Source organism: Musa acuminata, unplaced genomic scaffold, assembly GCF_036884655.1.
Source record: "Musa acuminata AAA Group cultivar baxijiao unplaced genomic scaffold, Cavendish_Baxijiao_AAA HiC_scaffold_1082, whole genome shotgun sequence".
Taxonomy (NCBI): domain Eukaryota; kingdom Viridiplantae; phylum Streptophyta; class Magnoliopsida; order Zingiberales; family Musaceae; genus Musa; species Musa acuminata.
This window is the reverse complement of record NW_027021296.1, coordinates 94370-112614: the sequence shown is the minus strand read 5'-3', so window position 1 is coordinate 112614 and position 18245 is coordinate 94370. Positions and strand designations below refer to the sequence as shown.

General features: G+C 37.0%; 3 protein-coding genes across 4 annotated transcripts; all 3 read left to right on the top strand.

Annotated features, from left to right (window-relative positions):
* Positions 1–370: 370 nt before the first annotated feature.
* On the top strand, positions 371–4755 carry LOC135666318 (alanine--glyoxylate aminotransferase 2 homolog 3, mitochondrial-like). The gene is made up of 9 exons (XM_065177924.1): positions 371–710; positions 1220–1450; positions 1523–1693; positions 2187–2330; positions 2521–2700; positions 2989–3214; positions 3839–3952; positions 4225–4311; positions 4406–4755. Exons 1-9 carry the CDS (start codon positions 480–482, stop codon positions 4447–4449), a joined length of 1428 nt encoding a protein of 475 aa, XP_065033996.1. The 5' UTR covers positions 371–479; the 3' UTR covers positions 4450–4755.
* Positions 4756–6318: 1563 nt separating this feature from the next.
* LOC103984406 (uncharacterized) lies at positions 6319–12532 on the top strand. 2 transcript variants are annotated; one of them, XM_018825752.2, is made up of 12 exons: positions 6319–6528; positions 6963–7050; positions 7334–7633; positions 8569–8727; positions 9369–9509; positions 9587–9643; positions 10411–10549; positions 10863–10967; positions 11058–11278; positions 11815–11856; positions 11944–12168; positions 12262–12532. In XM_018825752.2, exons 1-11 carry the CDS (start codon positions 6410–6412, stop codon positions 12130–12132), a joined length of 1560 nt encoding a protein of 519 aa, XP_018681297.2. In that variant the 5' UTR covers positions 6319–6409; the 3' UTR covers positions 12133–12168; positions 12262–12532. The 2 variants fall into 2 exon arrangements, with proteins under 2 accessions (XP_018681297.2, XP_009400159.3); XM_009401884.3 differs by having other exon boundaries at positions 11944–12532.
* Positions 12533–13336: 804 nt separating this feature from the next.
* On the top strand, positions 13337–17224 carry LOC103984266 (gamma-interferon-responsive lysosomal thiol protein). Its single transcript, XM_009401728.3, has 5 exons — positions 13337–13723; positions 14141–14206; positions 14952–15092; positions 15862–15954; positions 16673–17224. The coding sequence occupies exons 1-5, from the start codon at positions 13469–13471 to the stop codon at positions 16859–16861; spliced, it is 744 nt and encodes a 247-aa protein (XP_009400003.2). The 5' UTR covers positions 13337–13468; the 3' UTR covers positions 16862–17224.
* The last annotated feature ends 1021 nt before the right edge of the window (positions 17225–18245 follow it).

The following is an 18245-nucleotide window of genomic DNA, read 5'->3' as shown; positions in this document are numbered from 1 at the left end:
ATCACATGTCATCCAATTTGACCCCTTCCTAACCCCTTCCAATTTGATATACGATCTTAATTAACCTTCGTTACCCAATCGAACCGGTTCATCAATTAAATCGGAAATGATTTTATTGAACCCGGTTCGGCCAATTGATTTCGGCACGTTGGTCCTTTAATGCTTATATTTTTTTATTATTAGTGATTTTTGGGAAAAATTATTGTGCGGTCCAATCGATTGATCTGCCGGTTCGAATAGTTCTCGCCGGACCGGAGAGGCCGGTCCAACTAAGATTAGGAGATCGGAAAGAGCCAATCAGAGGAAAAGGGCAAAATGGTCAGATCGTTCGGCGTCGTCGTCTATTTAAACGCCAACTCCGCTGTTACCGAGAGAGAGAGAGAGAGAGGAGTGATCTGCCGCGAGGTCCGTTTCGGGAAGGAAGCGTCGAGAACTCGTCGTCCGTGTTCCCAAAAGGCTGGTGTTCCTCTTTGGGAGCCATGAAAGGGCTTCTCCTCCGAAGGCTTTCTTCCTCTCTGACCCCGAAGAGGGGGTTCTCCGGATCGGCGGCTGCAGTGGCCGGCGAGAATGCTGCCGCCGCTGCTGGACTCCCCAATATGCCGTCTTTCGACTACACACCGCCGCCGTACGACGGGCCCTCGGCGGCGGAGATCCTCCGGAAGCGGTCGGAGTTCCTCAGCCCTTCCATGTTCTGCTTCTACAAGAAGCCCGTGCGTTTGCCGTCCTCTCTCTCTCTCTCTCTCTTTATAACACCGACGGAAAGCAGAGACAATATCCGATCTTGATGTTACTTTCATTAAAAAAGACGATTTTTTTGTGTTGCTTTTACGAATTTATCGAGTAGAACTGGAATTATTTTTTTGGAAGTATTTGATCTGGGCTCTAAAGTGGTAATTTTACTTTCGGCAAGTAAGATCTCTCTGTTTTGGTAAACTTCGATTCGGTTTTTATAGATCTTAATTTCCGGTTCCTTTGGATGTAGACGAACCTTGCTGATTGTCTTCGGAATGACATAGGATTTCATCAGGGAATATTCTAATTGCCCAGATTGATTTGAAGAAGATCCCGCAGAGCACTAACCTAACTTACTTGCTTTTACAGTTAATTAATGATTCCGTTGTCATGTACCTAACTTATTCATAAGAAAGGCTAGAAATGAACTTTAATTGATGTATTCACATGTAATCGATGTATTGAAGCAAAATTTATATTCCGACAGTTGAACATTGTTGACGGGAAGATGCAGTACTTGTTTGACGAGGATGGGCGCCGCTACCTTGATGCATTCGGTGGTATTGCTACCGTTTGCTGTGGACACTGCCACCCTGAAGTTATTGAAGCCATAATTAATCAGATGAAGCGGCTGCAACATTCTACTGTTTTATATCTAAACCATGCGATTGCGGATTTTGCTGAGGCATTAGCTTCAAAGTTGCCTGGGGATCTTAAGGTACAAATGATCTTTTTCTTGATTGTTCTTTCTGGACGCTAGTTTCATTTAATTAAATGATACATTTTACAGGTTGTGTTTTTCACAAACTCTGGTACTGAAGCAAATGAGCTGGCATTAATGATTGCTCGGCTTTATACTGGTTGCCATGATATCATATCACTCAGGAATGCATACCATGGAAATGCTGCTGGGACAATGGGTGCAACTGCTCAATGTAACTGGAAATTCAACGTTATCCAGGTACATATGATGTTGGAGGATTATGCCCATATCGGCATCACAGTGTTCATGATGAAATTCTTCATTGCTATGCCAACAAATGTTGATCCTTACTTGGTTACCATAATAAACAATCTCAATATGCTGAACTTCCTTATTAGTATTACAATTGTCGCACAAGAGGTTGTTCAGTGAAATTCTGTGATCACCATTATGTGTTTTCATGTGTTACCAGAAATTTGTAATTAAATGAAACCAGTAAATTGTGTGTGTGTGTGTGTATATATATATATATGTATATATATATATATGTGTGTGTGTGTGTGTGTGTATGTGTATATGTATTATATGTATATGTATATGTATATGGCTTGAAGAACCATTAGAAATTTGAACTTCAAAACATTTTCATGTGAATAATATGCTAGTGATGAAGTACTTGATAAATATCATAATGTTAATATATTACTGCAAGTGCCTTGATATGGTATTAATTCTCATATGTTTTTACCAGAGTGGAGTACACCATGCACTGAACCCAGATCAATACAGAGGAGTTTTTGGTTCGGATGGAGAAAAATATGCGAAGGATGTTCAAGAAATCATAGACTTTGGAACTTCTGGACGAGTTGCAGGTTTCATTTCGGAAGCGATTCAAGTATGCAATTTCAATGGATCCCATTTATTTTTGCAATAACTCAATTGAGATCACCATTTGTCAAATACTTGTTGTGTCTTATATGCCTTTCTGATACAAAGGTTGTTTACTCTTTCGACTGTTGTTATCATTCATCTTTGTTGTATTAAGATCAACAATTGATGGATTAAAATTCTTTCTTGGTTGACAGGGAGTAGGTGGGATATTGGAATTGGCACCCGGTTACTTGCCTTCTGTATATAATAGCATAAAGAAAGCTGGAGGGCTCTGCATAGCTGATGAGGTCCAGGCAGGATTTGCACGTACAGGGAGTCATTTCTGGGGTTTCGAAGCGCATGGTGTGGTACCGGACATAGTAACTATGGCCAAGGTTAATACTTATGTACATATCTTGATCATATAGAAATCTAAAACTGACTTATGGGGAACTTGTTTTCCTCTGATGAAATCAGCAAAAGGAAATAGCACCTTGTGCATGATGACTGGCAAGTTTCCAGATCATCTTTGAGATCATAAGGCGCTAACTTGGTTGGAGGCATACTTTGCAATTTGTGCTTAGTTACTCAAGAACAGAACTAAAATATAAATTTATGTATACCATATTTATATCTGTTATGGTTCTCTTCAAATCAACTGATACTGACTTCACTTTTTCCAGGGCATTGGAAATGGGATACCTATCGGTGCTGTGGTTACAACTCCAGAGATTGCCCAAGTCTTGACTCGCCGAAGCTACTTTAATACCTTTGGTGGTAATCCTGTCTGCACAGCTGGTGGTCATGCTGTCCTCAAAGTTCTCGAGAAAGAAAAGCTTCAAGAAAATGCATTAGTCGTGGGATCGTACTTGAAAGATGGACTAATGGCACTCAAAGAAAAGCATGAAAGTGAGTTCACTAAAACATATATCATGATTTCATGATCCAGTTTTATTTGGTTCTTTATAGTGATTGATCACCTTTGTGCTTTAAGATACTTGCTATACATGTTATTAGCATATACAGAAGCAAAAATGAAAAATGTATGACTGATTGAGAGGATAAGAAAGGACAAGAATACAGATGGCAACAAGCTGCATATCTTTCGTGCAGATATAGGTCGAGTAAGAGGGGAGGAACCATCCTATGTGTGTTCATTTCCTTCTTCCCTTATTCCATTGTGCTTATATCGCAAAGAGAACATAGGCCTTTTTTAGCGTGATTGCTACAGTATGTTCAACTCTTTGGACGTTGAGACTCAATTCCTTCCGTCATGTGCATCATATATACCATCCTCCAGCATATATGCAACCATTTATATCATCTTTTAACGTATGCTCCTCAGCACTAACATGTTATACTGAAACATAGAGAGATCTCTTTATGGATATCATACCGTGGTGAATATCTAAACACATCTATAATTGTAGCAGGTTGATTTACTGTCATTCAAATGATTTTCATTTCTGTATGCCTTTAGTTTTACTTACCAATAATATTCACCTGACATATTTCATGTTTTGAATATATTAGTCATTGGCGATGTAAGGGGAAGAGGTCTGATGCTAGGAGTTGAGTTGGTCACTGACCGTCAACAAAAGACTCCAGCCAAAACTGAAATCTTGCATGTTATGGAGACAATGAAAGGTAAGTGCTTCGAGCTGTGCAAGTCCATGAAACCTTTAATTATGCTAAAAAAACTATCACTTTGCGGAAATGATCTCCATAAAATAGTCAGAACTCCCAGTTATTGAGATACAGGGATGTCTCAACCTAACATGACGTCTGCATTATGGCATCAATTCACTGTTTGGTTCTCTCAGTCTCTTTTAGCAATTGCAGTTTGTAACAGTTTGATTGATTCTTTCCCTATCGTTCGATAATTGGTTATCTGATGAAGTTTTCTTTCTCTAAAACAGACTTGGGTGTGTTAGTTGGAAAGGGTGGCTTCTATGGCAATGTTTTTAGAATAACACCTCCTCTCTGCTTCTCCAAAGAAGATTCAGGTATAGATTTTAGTGCTAGCTTTTTTTGGGTATCTCAATTGCTTCCCCTTGCAATCACTTGTACAATATGAATGCCTTGCCTTGGTGGCTGCAGATTTCTTCGTGGATGCGATGGACATTGCATTATCGAAGCTATGAAACCTCTTTCCTGATCCTGGTGAAGTCCGTAGAAGTGTGTTTTTTAGGGTACTCTATTTACATGGGCTGATCAATAAGAGTTGTATTCTCACAGGGAGATGATGATGAGACATCACCTCGTTGTCTCTCTCTCTCTCTCTCTCTCCCTCCCTCCCTCTCTGAACCCATGCATGCATGCATGTAACCTTTGCCTCAGGGCATTGGCTGTGCTATCTGGATTTAAGGTTGTAATTGTTGATAGCAGCAAATGTCGTTTATGACCATATCTTTAGCTTCTTAATGAATATGTTAAAGGTAGCTCATGCATGATTTGTGATTCCAAAAATACAATTGATAGTGCCAGTGTGAGATGCAGCTTAATATCATTATCTTGTATACATATAATGGATTAATCAGCAATGTAACTTCCAGTTGAAAATTTTATCAACCAGAAATGAAAGAAGCATTCAAGGGAAAAAGATTGATGGCAATATGAAGGATCTACATTCTTAGTTTGAAATCTATTTTCCTTTCTCCAAGCAATTAATGATCATTTATTTTGAGATCTGTGGTGTTCATTGCATTAATGTTGTTCCTAGCATTGTGAATAAGGATCTCCTGAGCTGATCTCAAATAGATTGAATAAGGCTTATTGTCATTGCAAAGTTGATCTGGATATTGTCAAGGACATGAGTTCAATTATAATTATCATTCATGTCTTCGACTCTAGACGAAGACTGATGATGAATGAGAGCTTGTGTGGAAGAGGAGCTACTGGTTTTAGAGTTCAGGTAGAGAGATCACATCCATGTGTCTATTGCTCTATGCACTGTAAGCAACAAGGTAGTGAAATGGGAGGAGCTGCTGCAAGCAAGCAGACAGAGTTCTTCCTACTAAGACTTGCCGGTGCACCGTCGAGCGCCGCTGGCCTGTTTGGTCTGCGACCGCAACAGCGACATCTGCTACATCTTCCATAAGCACCGAGAGATGATGGTAGCGTTCTCGGCTTCGTCCCTTCTCTGTTGTCGCCCTTGTTGACTAGGCCTTGTTGTCGCCCTTGTTGACTAGGCCTTGCCGTCGACTTCCTTTGTGTTTTTTGCGATGTCCGTGGCACCCCCTTCCCATTCGCAATGCTTATTTTTCTCATTTTACTATTGACAATCTATTACTACTAATAACCTCTATAAAAATAATAAAACATAGTTATATTATTTATAATATCTTAATTACTGATCTTAACTCCTATTCTCTCAATCTCGTTTGTCGAAATCTAATTGGGCTGCTCCTCGTCACTCCATTGTCTGATATCGCTCATCACTAAAATGAATTTATTTACGTTCGTTTAATACGATGCAACTCATCGCTTGCAATTAGAAGAAGAAAAAAAAAGAAGATAACGAGGACATTTTCATACATCTATATAGGTATATCATAGGAATATTAAGAATTTTTAAAATAAAATTTTAAATAATAAATTTTTTTATCATTATAATTTTTTATTATTTATAGTCTCTTAAGAATCAAACATATTCGTATTCCCACAATCTCTTTTTTCATCAATCGAAACCTTAGCATCTATATCATCGCTTCTCGTTATTTTATCGTATCATCGCTTCTCATCATTTTATTGTTTGACGTTGCTCCTCGTGATTAGATGTAAAAGATGATGATGATATTTATGTTCATAAATATTGTTGATTTCGCTCGTCGCTTATAATTAAAGGAAGAAGAAAAAAAAAAGGAAAAAAAAAAGGAGGAGGACATTTTAGGTGTGTTTGCAGAGGGATATCTTACAATATTAAAAATTCTAAGGATCCAATAGAATTATCCTTTTATTTTTTGGCACCTTCAAATCCTACCCGTTCATTCTAACCTTGATGGCACCTGCGGGTCCTTCCAGTTCATTGCGCGACACGGAGATCGGATCGTCGCTTTGAGGCACCTCTGGATTGCCCTCCTTTTCTTCTTCCTTGTAGGTTTAATGGCGATCGCTTTCCCCACCCTTCTTCTCACCCTTCTCCTCTCTTCCTCTCATCTCCCTCTCTCCTCACCCGCCGACGAGGCTTTCGACGTCCGCCGACACCTCTCGACCGTCACCAGGTGCCATCTCTGCCCCTTCCCCTCTTCTGTCTCTCTCTCTCCGGTAGTGATCTAAGCCATTATTTTCCTTTTTTTTCCCCCCTCAAATCTTTTTTTCCATAGGTAAATTTGTTACCTGTAGAAGGATTATTTGGTTTTATAACTGTAGATTTCCTAATCATGGTCTGATGTATTGTATAATCGTTTGTTGTGCAGAAAAATCAATCAGTAGAAGTTCATAGTAGATTAGAACATCAATTACCAAGCTGTGTTTTGAGATCATAGAATTCCCCTCCCGAAATACTAAACGAAGAAAATTAGAATCCCGTTAAACATTGTTATAACTTATAACACCTAGATTTTTCTGATGATGGTTGTTTTAATGGAAATTTGGAGTAGTCTGGGCAGTGGTGTTAATCTTTGTAGAATGCTAATTTACATCCCACTAATTGCAGATACGATGTTGCAACAGAGACGTACGATGGTTCCTTTTCTCCTTCTGCCATACATGATGGATGCAGACCAATTCACTTAAATCTTGTGGTAAATATGATGAGCAAGTTGGTTTATTGTTACATTTAACTTGACCTGAATAAACAGTGGCAAGTATCTTTTTTGCTATTCTTTGAGATGCACTTATCAGGATTGCTAATAGGATTAGGTGATAAGGTCCACAGTGGCAAGTTTTATTACGTCAATGACTGTTTGGCTACTTATGTCACAGAAAGAATGTCAACCTACATTGCTTTACAGTATATTGACTGTTGAATTTGAAACTTATTTGCAGTTGCAACTGGAACTTATGTTTAAAATGTGTGATTAACAGGCAAGGCACGGCACACGTGCCCCAACCAAGAAACGCATAAAAGAGTTGGATCGTTTGGCAATTCGTTTAGATTTACTTCTCGATGATGCTAAGCAAAAAGCAGGAAAGGACTCTCTGCAGAAAATTCCAGCCTGGTTATGGGGTTGGCAGTCACCATGGAAAGGTAGAGAGAGAGGTGGGGAGCTAATCGTCAAAGGGGAGGAAGAGCTTTACAAACTTGGAACCCGTGTGAGGGAAAGGTTTCCGCAACTGTTTGATGAAGAATATCACCCTGATACATTCCGAATAATGGCAACACAGGTGACTTTTAATATATTTCGATGTTCACTTTTAATCAGCAACCTGATATAGGTTTGTCCACTCTATAATTGTATAGTCTTATGTGATTCGCCTCTGATGATAGCATACAAAGCTTACTTTAAAGTTGGATCATGAGCACTCAATTTTGCATTAATTCCTGGTTATGGTGTGTCATTGCCATTTGAGACATCAAGCAATAATTGGCTTCTCCTAGTACGTTCTTTAAACTAATAAATCCTCTTCAGGGGTTGGTTAATCATATATCTATATCTGTGTTTTCCTTCATTTAGTCAACAAAGCTCGAAGTATTCTTATTGCCACTGTGAAAACTTTTTCCATCATGATGATATGGGAACCCGTTTGAACGTTTGCATGGTAATACTTCCTAACATGCGGTACATGCATCGGATAGTAGTTGAATGATTGCTGAGTGAGTCACATGGGGCAACGACAGTTTGATGGTTTTCTTTAGCATGCAACTCTTGTAAATGCATCTAAACAAACACATCCTCTCATATATAGATACATATGCAGAAAGGGTAATAGCACTGCTAAACCTGGGAGTAACGGAGAATTTAGAATTCTGTGCTTGTATTAATTGATTCTTTTTAAACTTAGAGATGTGCTATTAGTTTAAGATCTTGTAAATCTTGCTGCTTTGGCTCAGGATTGTAAAAAAAGTATGTTCAATAATTACACATTAGGTTGTTCCGTTAATATTTGTTATCCTGTCAACTTTACATTAGATAATTTATCTACACTTGTACCAGTCTTTTCAATGAACCAAGTTACTTTCCACCTTCCAGAGAAATTGGCTCATACATACCAAAAATATACATGTGATGAATTGCGTAAGAGTAGTTTCAGATAATTTAGTTTATATTACATATGAATAATATTATATTGGTACTCTTTTTTTTCCGCTGGTGATATAGGTCCCTCGAGCATCAGCTAGTGCTGTGGCATTTGGCATGGGAATATTTGCTGGGAAAGGCAGCCTTGGACCTGGACAGCATCGGTCTTTTTCTGTGATTAGTGAAAGTCGTGCTAGTGACATACATCTGCGGTTCTTTGATACTTGTGAAACATACAAGGTAGAATAATTGTTATCCTAATTCCTAACCTTTTTTCTTATAGCCAACACATGAATTAGTTAAGCTCGGAGTTGTGGCATTGAAGAATATTTTGGTTCTGTGCCGCTAGCTAGTGCCACCATAAGTTCAAATAACTTGCCTATGCTTGCTTACCTTTTGTTTTCTTTTCTTTTTAATCTACATCTATGTGTCTGTTGCAAATTTAGCGTTAGTTTTTCCCGGCAAAAATATATCTGTATGCATATATAATGCTTCTATGTGGATGCATGCTAGTGCTATTGAGCGTGTGCATGTATTTTGCTTGTCTGTGTATGCATATTTTGGTTTATGAGAGAGGTGTTTTTTCTCATTAAGCGAGCATGTCTCTTGTGCTCATTGTACATTTCTAGAATTTGATGATTCAGAACTCATCTACATGAAAATGATGTAGATATTACTGGATTGGGAAACATTAATTGAAGTAAAACCATGGACAATATATACTAGCATGTATTATTACCAATTTTTTTTAAAATTATATTGTTATACCAGTTGTTTTACATGTGGTGACTAAAAAAAATTCATTTTAGCGGATTCCTTATGGTGAGCTCCTTCATACAGGATTTGAGGGATAGTTTACTCATGTTATGATCACTTTTCAGGAATTTAGAACAAGTAAAGAGCCCGATGTTGAAAAGATAAAAGAACCTCTTTTTGATCAAATTGCATCTTCATTATCTAGTCGATACCACCTAAATTTTACAAGGCAGGATATTTCAACCCTCTGGTTTCTATGTAAGCAGGTAAGTTGTGTGTCTACTATGTGGTCAGCTGGCCTCTTTTTTTCCCTATGTTGGTTAGAGTTTTCTGTGATATGCAGGAAGCATCTTTACTGGACATTACAAATCGAGCTTGTGGCCTTTTTAATCCTTCCGAGGTACGTATTTGACAAGTGTGTCATCATTGCATATTTAGTACTGTTGATGGTTTCAAATTATTTACAGATCAAGGTCATGTTGTAAATCCTTATGTGGATTGCCAACCACTTTCTGTAAGTTATGAGTTGGTGGTTCAATATGAAGGAGCATGGGGTCCTCAGTTATGGTGGGCAGGGGCTGAAGTTTGGTATATTGTAAAACAATACTTCTATACATGGATTCAGACAAATATAATGCTGTGTTTGGAAGATAGAGTGCACTGGGATAATTATATAGTTGTTGAATCTTGTAGTGGATTTAAGAAAAGGGACTAGTTGCAGTAGCATTGTGTGGAGTTGGAGATACAGGAAGGTTGGGTAGGATAGAGCAAAGACAACCTAGAATTGCCGGTATGATGTTCTGGGAGAGAATATATATCTGATTATTCTTATAAATATTTTTTGTATAATAAAGATCAAGTATAGAATATAAAGCATAACTCTTGAATCCCATGGGATACTTGAGCAGAGTTTTATACAAGTCATCTGCAGTCCATGAGAATGGTGAAACCCCATTTGGTTTCTGAAGAATAATTGTTGCTTTTGCTGAAGATCATATAGCTCTATCATTTTTTACAAAAGTTCATTACACAAGCTGCTTGGCTGCTTGGAAGCACAATAAACTCAGCTATTGCCATATGTGCATATGTATATGTATCATTTGAATAGTTTTATTTTTATTCGTACTATGAGTAATTTCAGGTACTTACACTTCTTTACATGGTCAGGTTTCTTTACTTGAGTGGACAGATGACATAGAGGTATTTGTACTAAAGGGTTATGGTGAATCGGTTAATTACCACATGGGAGTACCATTACTCCAAGATGTTGTCCACTCAATGGAGCAAGCAATTTCTGCTGAAGAAGGTAATTTGAACTTCCTGCCATACTCCTATACCAATATATCAATATATTCGAAAGCTTGTCTACCTAGCACCAGTAATTATTGACACTCAAGTAGGGAATCATAAAAAAGCAAATGAAATCCATGAGTGTTAAAGTTACCATTAGTTGCATATTTTTCCATACCAAACCAAACTAAACCATTCCCTCTAGAAGCCAAGCCAAAATAGGATACTATAGTTCAGTCTGGTTTCCTATATGTTTGCTAGTTTATAATAAACTTATTCATAAATCAAACATTTCGATTAACTAGTTGGTCTTATTGTTGAAATTCCAGGAAACCTTGCCAGTGGAACTTCCGAGAAAGCAAGGCTTCGTTTTGCACATGCTGAAACGGTCGTTCCTTTCACCTGTTTGCTTGGACTTTTTCTTGAAGGACCTGGTGATTTTCTGTTTGAATTTAATTTGGACTTCTTTATTGTGTAAGTTCTCTTGTTGCATACCAATACTTGTACGCCTGCTTGATTTGTAGAATTTGAACAAATTCAACGGGAGCAACCATTGAGCCTTCCTCCAAAGCCACCCCAGAGGAGAAATTGGAGGGGCAGCAGTGTAGCACCTTTTGCTGGCAATAACATGTTGGTCTTATACCAGTGTCCAGGCAATACTTCTAATGACAGATTATCCTCTGGAGTTCAAAGGAACAAGTATTTTGTGCATGTGCTGCACAATGAAATCCCAATTCCGATGCCGGTGAGTTAGCATAGTATCTACCATATCATACGAAAGACAGCATGATCTAGATTCCATTTTTCCGAGATCAATAGTGGTGCCTAATTATGTATGTTGGTAATTTGTAATTTTGGTTCTTCTTTATCACTTCTATATTGTAATGCATGCCATCTACTCTTTTGGTGGTGGGATGGGCAAGTTTGTTTTCTTCCGACGTAACACCAACGAACTTGGTTTTAAGACATTCCAGTTCATTTTTCGGATGACATTAAGCGACATAAATTTGGTTTAATTTATTTTTAAAACAAACCTCTACTCCTAGCTTTGTACATTTCATGGCCAATATTGGATTTCTGAACTTGTTATTTGTGTACAACTGTGGTATATTCCATCTTCATGATACTGCATCATGTGTTATTAACAATTACTATACAAGTTAAACCTGTGGAGAAAAGAACAGCCAAACAACTATACATCTTATTTTATCTATTTCTCTACTTCTTTGTTGATGGTTGCAAAGGTTTAATTTTGATATTGTGTCAACTTGTGTTGTCCAGGGTTGTGGCCAAAGAGATTTTTGTCAGTTTGAGGTTTTCAAGGTACGCCTGAGAATTCAAATTTAGCAATGCTTTCTGCAACTACCCTCCTTTATCTTTGTATGAAGATGATATATGACTTACTTGCAGGAAAGAATTGTCAATCCCCATCTGAAGCATGATTTCAATTCGGTTTGCAACATGAAGTTGAAAATGCCAGAAGCCAATTGCCCACAAAAACCTTGTTCATTCACTACCAAGTTGTCAAATTTATTTGGTAGATTTTTCCCGAAGAAAGACCACAATCCATGCATAAAAAACAAGAAGAATGAATTGTGATTCTGCAAGACATTGTTGGAACCTAAGAGTTCCCAGGTAAAGGAGGATTTTGTCATTGAGTACTTCTCCAAAAGATTCTCAACTGATCAAAATCCGACTTCCAGTTCTCACAAGCTTCTGCTCTTGCAGAAAGCAGAGAGGCTGTCTAGTTTGTAACATCAGCTAGAGGTGAAACCAGATTTTGTTGGTCAGGTCTTGATCCTTAAGTAGCCAGCAATAACCCAATTACACTTTCCTGGTAGTTTGTGGTTGCAGATGAACATGACTGCCTGCTAAAGGAATTTCTTATTTTCTGATGAAACCTACTTGCATTTCTTCCTCACTTGTATCAGCTGATTGATCTATTATTACATGTGATTGATTCAACTATATGTAACGGTTAATTGCCAGATTACCTCAACCTGCACTTCATTCTTTTTCAATGGCGTTTTTTAAGTGATGTTTACTTACATGCACAAAAAAAGAATCTCAAGTCGGGTGTATATTCTGAGTTTGATTGGAATACGATGAAATAATAAAAAAATGCACCAAAGATGACCTAAGTTTTTGGTGGTGAAGGTAAGTTTTGAAAAAAAAAAATATATATATTTTTATAAAGAGTAAATGGTTTAGGTAAGCTTTGAAAAATTTATCTAATAAAATATATTTAATTTTCTTAAGAAAAAATTATCTAATTTTTTTTAAAAAAATTAGGTTTGAAATCTTACATGTAAAAATATGAATTAAATCAGTTAATTATATATATTATATTTTGTAATTAGTTATTTTAGTATTTTGATATGTATATTTTTAGAAGAGATTTTTTTTATAAAAAAAATAAAATATTAAGATTTTTATAAAAATTTAAAAAATAATTTATAGGATTAAAAAATTAAGAAAGAAAGATTTGTTATAGCAATGAAGTTAAATTATTTTTATAAATATAAGAATCTAAATATAATTTTTAAAACTAGTTAAAGATAATTAATTAAAAGGAGATAATATGTAGTTAGTTCAGATATAGACTTGAGTTTTATTTTTTTAATTTTTTATTGAAGGATAAAAAAAGTTTTTCTTTCTAATAAATTATCCAAAAAAATTGATTTCTAGATTAATAAATTATCATGGGGCCCACCTTTATACCTAACTCAGTTCTCCGTATACCCAAAGAAAGCGAGAGAGAGAGAGAGAGAGAGAGAGAGAGAGAGAGAATGCTAATGAAGAAGACAAAAGAAAGGAAGGAAAGAAGAAGAAAACCCCATCGATGGTCCAAACTCTTACGTAAAGAGAAGCTTGGGATACCGTTGCTGCCGACAGCCACTTCACGCGCAAGTGAGATCCTCTTATCCTTCTCCCAATGGCTTCGTCCCGCCGCCTCGGCCTCGGCCTCCTCCTCTTCCTCCTCTGCCATGTCTTCTCCACGCCCGTTGTTGTTTCCGGTCGGAAGGTCTCGCTGTCCTTGTACTACGAGGCGCTGTGCCCCTTCTGCTCCAGCTTCATCGTGAACCACCTCCCCAAGATCTTCAGCAACGGACTGATCTCCATCGTCGACCTCGATTTCATCCCCTTCGGCAACGCCATGCTCGACCCCAACGGCTCCATCTCCTGCCAGGTCCTGCTCTCCCCACCTCTTGCTTAGTTTTCCTGTTCGGTGCGAATCGGTTTGACGGTTATCTCTAAGAATTAGCTGCTATATCGACTGCAATAAATTGGAGTAAATGCCGCTCAATTAATGGTATCAGTACTGCAGCAATTGCCTTTATTGGTCCTCTGGAAGACAAGGTATGGTGTCCGCTGCAGTGGAGGAAATGTGGAGCCTTGCGTCCACTTCTTAGCCTGAGCTTGTTTTCTTGACCGTATTCCCCTCCTCCCCTCTTCCCCCCCCCCCCCTCCCCCACAATCAGTGACTAAATAACATGATCCTACAATTCTTGACCTCATTTTTTCCTCGAACACTGTTGATTTTTTGTGTTCTGAAATTTATGATTTCTCTTTCCGTGGCCTTAATTCTCTTTTTCCCGTCTTGCAGCATGGCCAGTATGAGTGCCTATTGAACACTGTTGAAGCATGTGCTATAAGTTCTTGGCCCATTGTGGTAAAGTATATACAATTGCTAGCATGTTATATAATTTTCTTATGATAAAGCATATGTCAATGTTTTTTTTTTCTCAAACGCAGTCATATTCCTTTGTTTTCATCGGTTCATTATGCTTTAATGTGCCTTGGGAAATAATTACAACCATTCATAAGAACTAACAATTTTAAATGAGTCCACAGTGGCAAAATTTTTGTACTTCAAACAGCAGCACAAAGCTGTCAAGAGTTTCATCAATTAATTAATACGTAGTAAGCTAACTCTTACATACAGCTACTTCACCAATTAATTAAATATATGTCGGATGAGGTTTTGAATCCTTGACCTCTAATAAGAGGATTTGATACATCACTACCAGACCAATGTTTAAGGTATAGAGGTGTTAGCTAACTTGGCTGATAAAAACTTTGACAGTATATCACAAGGTCTTGGGCTTGAATCCCATCTTCGTCACTTATCCTCTGTAAAAAAAAATTTATAGCAGCATATGAAATGTATGGGTAATTTCATACAGAAAACTTCACAAGAAAAATAGAGTAGGCTAACATAGTATTTAAGCTCCATGATTTGCTATACGAACTATGATAGGCTTGGTACAGAAAATGATGGTTATTTCCTACTTATGGCTATGATTTATCCCTGAACTTTATTCTGTGCATTTAGATTATACTTTGTCATTCATATAGAGAACTGTGTTTTGGTATTATTCATCATTTTTACTAACTTTCAGAAATTTGTAATGCAGCAACAACATTTTAGATTCATTTACTGTGTTGAGCACTTGGTTGAAGAAGGTCAATACACCAACTGGGAAGCTTGTTTCCAACAGACTGGCTTTGGTTCAAAACCTGTCATCGATTGCTATAACAGTGGATATGGGGATGAGGTCGGTTTGCATCATGTTTCTCATTAGTGTTGTTTCTCAAAAAGCACAGCAACTATTCACAATCAGTCCTGCTTAAAAAATGTAAAAAATTTAAAAATAAGTACTCACATGTGAACTGGTCATATTTAGACAAATGTACACAAAAAACGGGACTACCATTCTAACAAATTGTTATGGTGATACAGTTTTTTTTCTTGTCATTTCTCTTGTTCTCAAATTTTTGACAAGGTTGTGGTTATCATGATCTCTCAGTATCTGTCTCTTTAACTTTAAGAGGTATCAATACCTTCAGGACTACGAGCTAGAAGAAATTAATGCCTCAAAGAACTAGACATTTTCATAGACCATATATGCATTGTCCGTTTAGCTATGAAGCATAGAAGATTGGTTTTGGGTAAAACTACTTGTGAGTTTGAGCGTGTGATTTTTCCCATTGGTTAGACATGTATTCTCTCATTAAAAAAAGTGCACACTTGTCTTTGGCTCTTTAACCTCATATGGACATCCTTTGTGCTTCCAGAGCTAGAAAATTGATCATGTGAAAATGCATTCCTTGAGGAATTACAAACTATTTTTTGCATAGATTAGCTGTAAAATTATTAACCATGTTAAGTTTAACTTCACTATTATGGCTCAACAGGTGATTTATGATAAATGCATCTTAGTTCTAGTGGCTTACCACCATTACTGTCATATGACAGATTGATGAGGCTGATACTATGTGCACCGTTACTATTAAGTAGTTTGATATGCTTGGAGTTTCTTGCAGCTTGAACTACAATATAAAGCAAAGACAGATGCACTTCAGCCCCCTCACATTTATGTGCCTTGGTTGGTAGTTAACGGACAGCCACTCTATGAGGTTAGTATGCTAACATTAATACACATAAAAATATGACATGTGCTGCAAATTCACAAATAAAAACACCATTTATTTTGATAAGGATAGGAATAGAGTGCAGTTTTCTTACCTGTAACAGAAAATTTCAAGTTATCTTTTCAACTTCTTTACAACTTCAGCCTTGGAATGCTGGAGATTGGTTGTTGCTTGCAGTGCTACTGGCTCTTGAAGAGAGTACTTTACTGCTGTTGTTTGAAGTTAGAGAACATTAATTTTTGGTTTCTTTTTCACATAGAACGCTTCTTCAGTGTCTCAAAGTAAATAAAAAAATGGATGCTGTACAAAGGCAATATGAAAACTGAAGTTTTAAGTTTTAAATTCTTAAATTGCTTATGTATGTTCTAATTGCATACTTACCTATCATTTAGTTTATAAATTATACATGCAATAGTGCATATCAATATTTTATATTACACTTATCTAAGACCTTACTACAAATGTTAGGAATAAGAAAGGACCATAGGTATTGCTTAAGTACCATGGTGGTATTGCCAGAGTGGTAAATCTGCATCACATGTGGCATCTTGAAGTGGGAATTTTTGTCCATGTCCCTGTCAGCTATAAACTGTTAACATCCTCAAAAGAAAAAGTATAATTTACATTAGTATTGTAAAATTATATTTTTAAGAAAGGAGACTATTTTCTCATTGTGTTTTAATTTCTTTTTTTACTCTTTTAGGATTATGAGAATTTCGAGCATTACGTTTGCAAAGCCTATGATGGAGTACCTCCTAGAGCTTGTGAAGGGCTGCTTCTAAGGACATCTGAGAAGGAAAAACCAAACAAAGAGGAGCCATTTTGCTATATTGATGGAGTGATAAGCCCTTCCGAAGCCGGAAAGAAGCACAAAATGGAGCTACACTACTGACGTAAACCTTCTCAAGTGGCTTCTTCTCAGTCTTCCTTCAACAGTAATTGTTCAGTGTAGGATTTATGTCTTAGATTGATAGGCAAACCTTTTAACTAAGGATATTCTCAATGGTAGTAAAAAAATCATATGTAACTGACCCCAAATAATTGGGAAATCACGGTTTGTTGTTATTGTTATTGGTGTTGTAGATCGATAGGCAACCCATGAACAAGGAGCAGCCCGGTTTCCTGTAGCTCAGCAAATCTTGTATGGTGTCTGCAACTATGTTTTGAACCAGCTGCTCGTTCAATTAATTGTAAAGGGATGCTAAAGTTTCTCCAAAATCTCTTTTGGTGTTAAATATGATTGTGCTGGACTTCAGACTGTGCAAGAACATTGATCTCATTCAAAAAGCTTCTTTGCATGTACATAAACTCCAGCAAACTCCATTCAGCACTCACCATGGTTTCTCTTTTTTTATTGATCCACTGTTAATCGTTTGTCTGTCGCCAAGCATGTCATCTGGAGATGCAGCTGGCAATCGTACTCGTGAAGTTGAGTTCCTCCAACTGTGGTGCTATCAAATGGTCCATGCGGTCACTTTCATGAGCTAATACTTCTCATTCATGCTTCTGTCTGCAACTGGTGGAGCTGATGATGATGGATGTGGCCTTTGTGCTACTCATTATTATCACAGTCTATATAGGACATAATTCGAGCATCGAATACATATAATTACTCAACATGCTCTGATTTTATCAATTGATGTTTTGCTAAAAACCACTATCATTTTCCACTTGTCTGACATTTATGCATTGACTAGACTATGTTACATTCCTCTACTTTTCTTGTTTAGCTTAAATATAATCATTGTAATTATGTCCCAATTACCCTAAAAAGGGTTAAATTGTGTATATATGGCTCCCAAATCTAAATTTAAGTTCATCATAGAGACCTTTACAAAATCTAAAAACTTGCAAATAGGCTATTGTGGTTAATCTTGGTCGGTTAACCGCTAACATCCTTTGAAAAATTATTATGATTATGAAACTGTTAGTTATATTTTAGGCATTGTTGTATCTTTTTATCTCAAACTAAATAATTAACAAAAGTTTCTTGGATGGAAATACTATCTCAAAATTTGTAAGGACCAATTGGTTTGTCCCAAACTAATTTCTTGCAACATGCCATGTCTAGCAACAAGAACTAAAATCCAATGATTCAGTGATCCTATGTGTTTCAACCAACTTTTCTACCCAGAAAACTGCAAGAGAGATTTGCACGTGAAGTTTCTTCCTCTATTATCCTCCTCCTCTTGTTTATATTTATGTATCTGCATATTGTCGTTAAATATGATATTAATATTGTTTTGATAAGATAAATTATAGGAGGTGACTATATT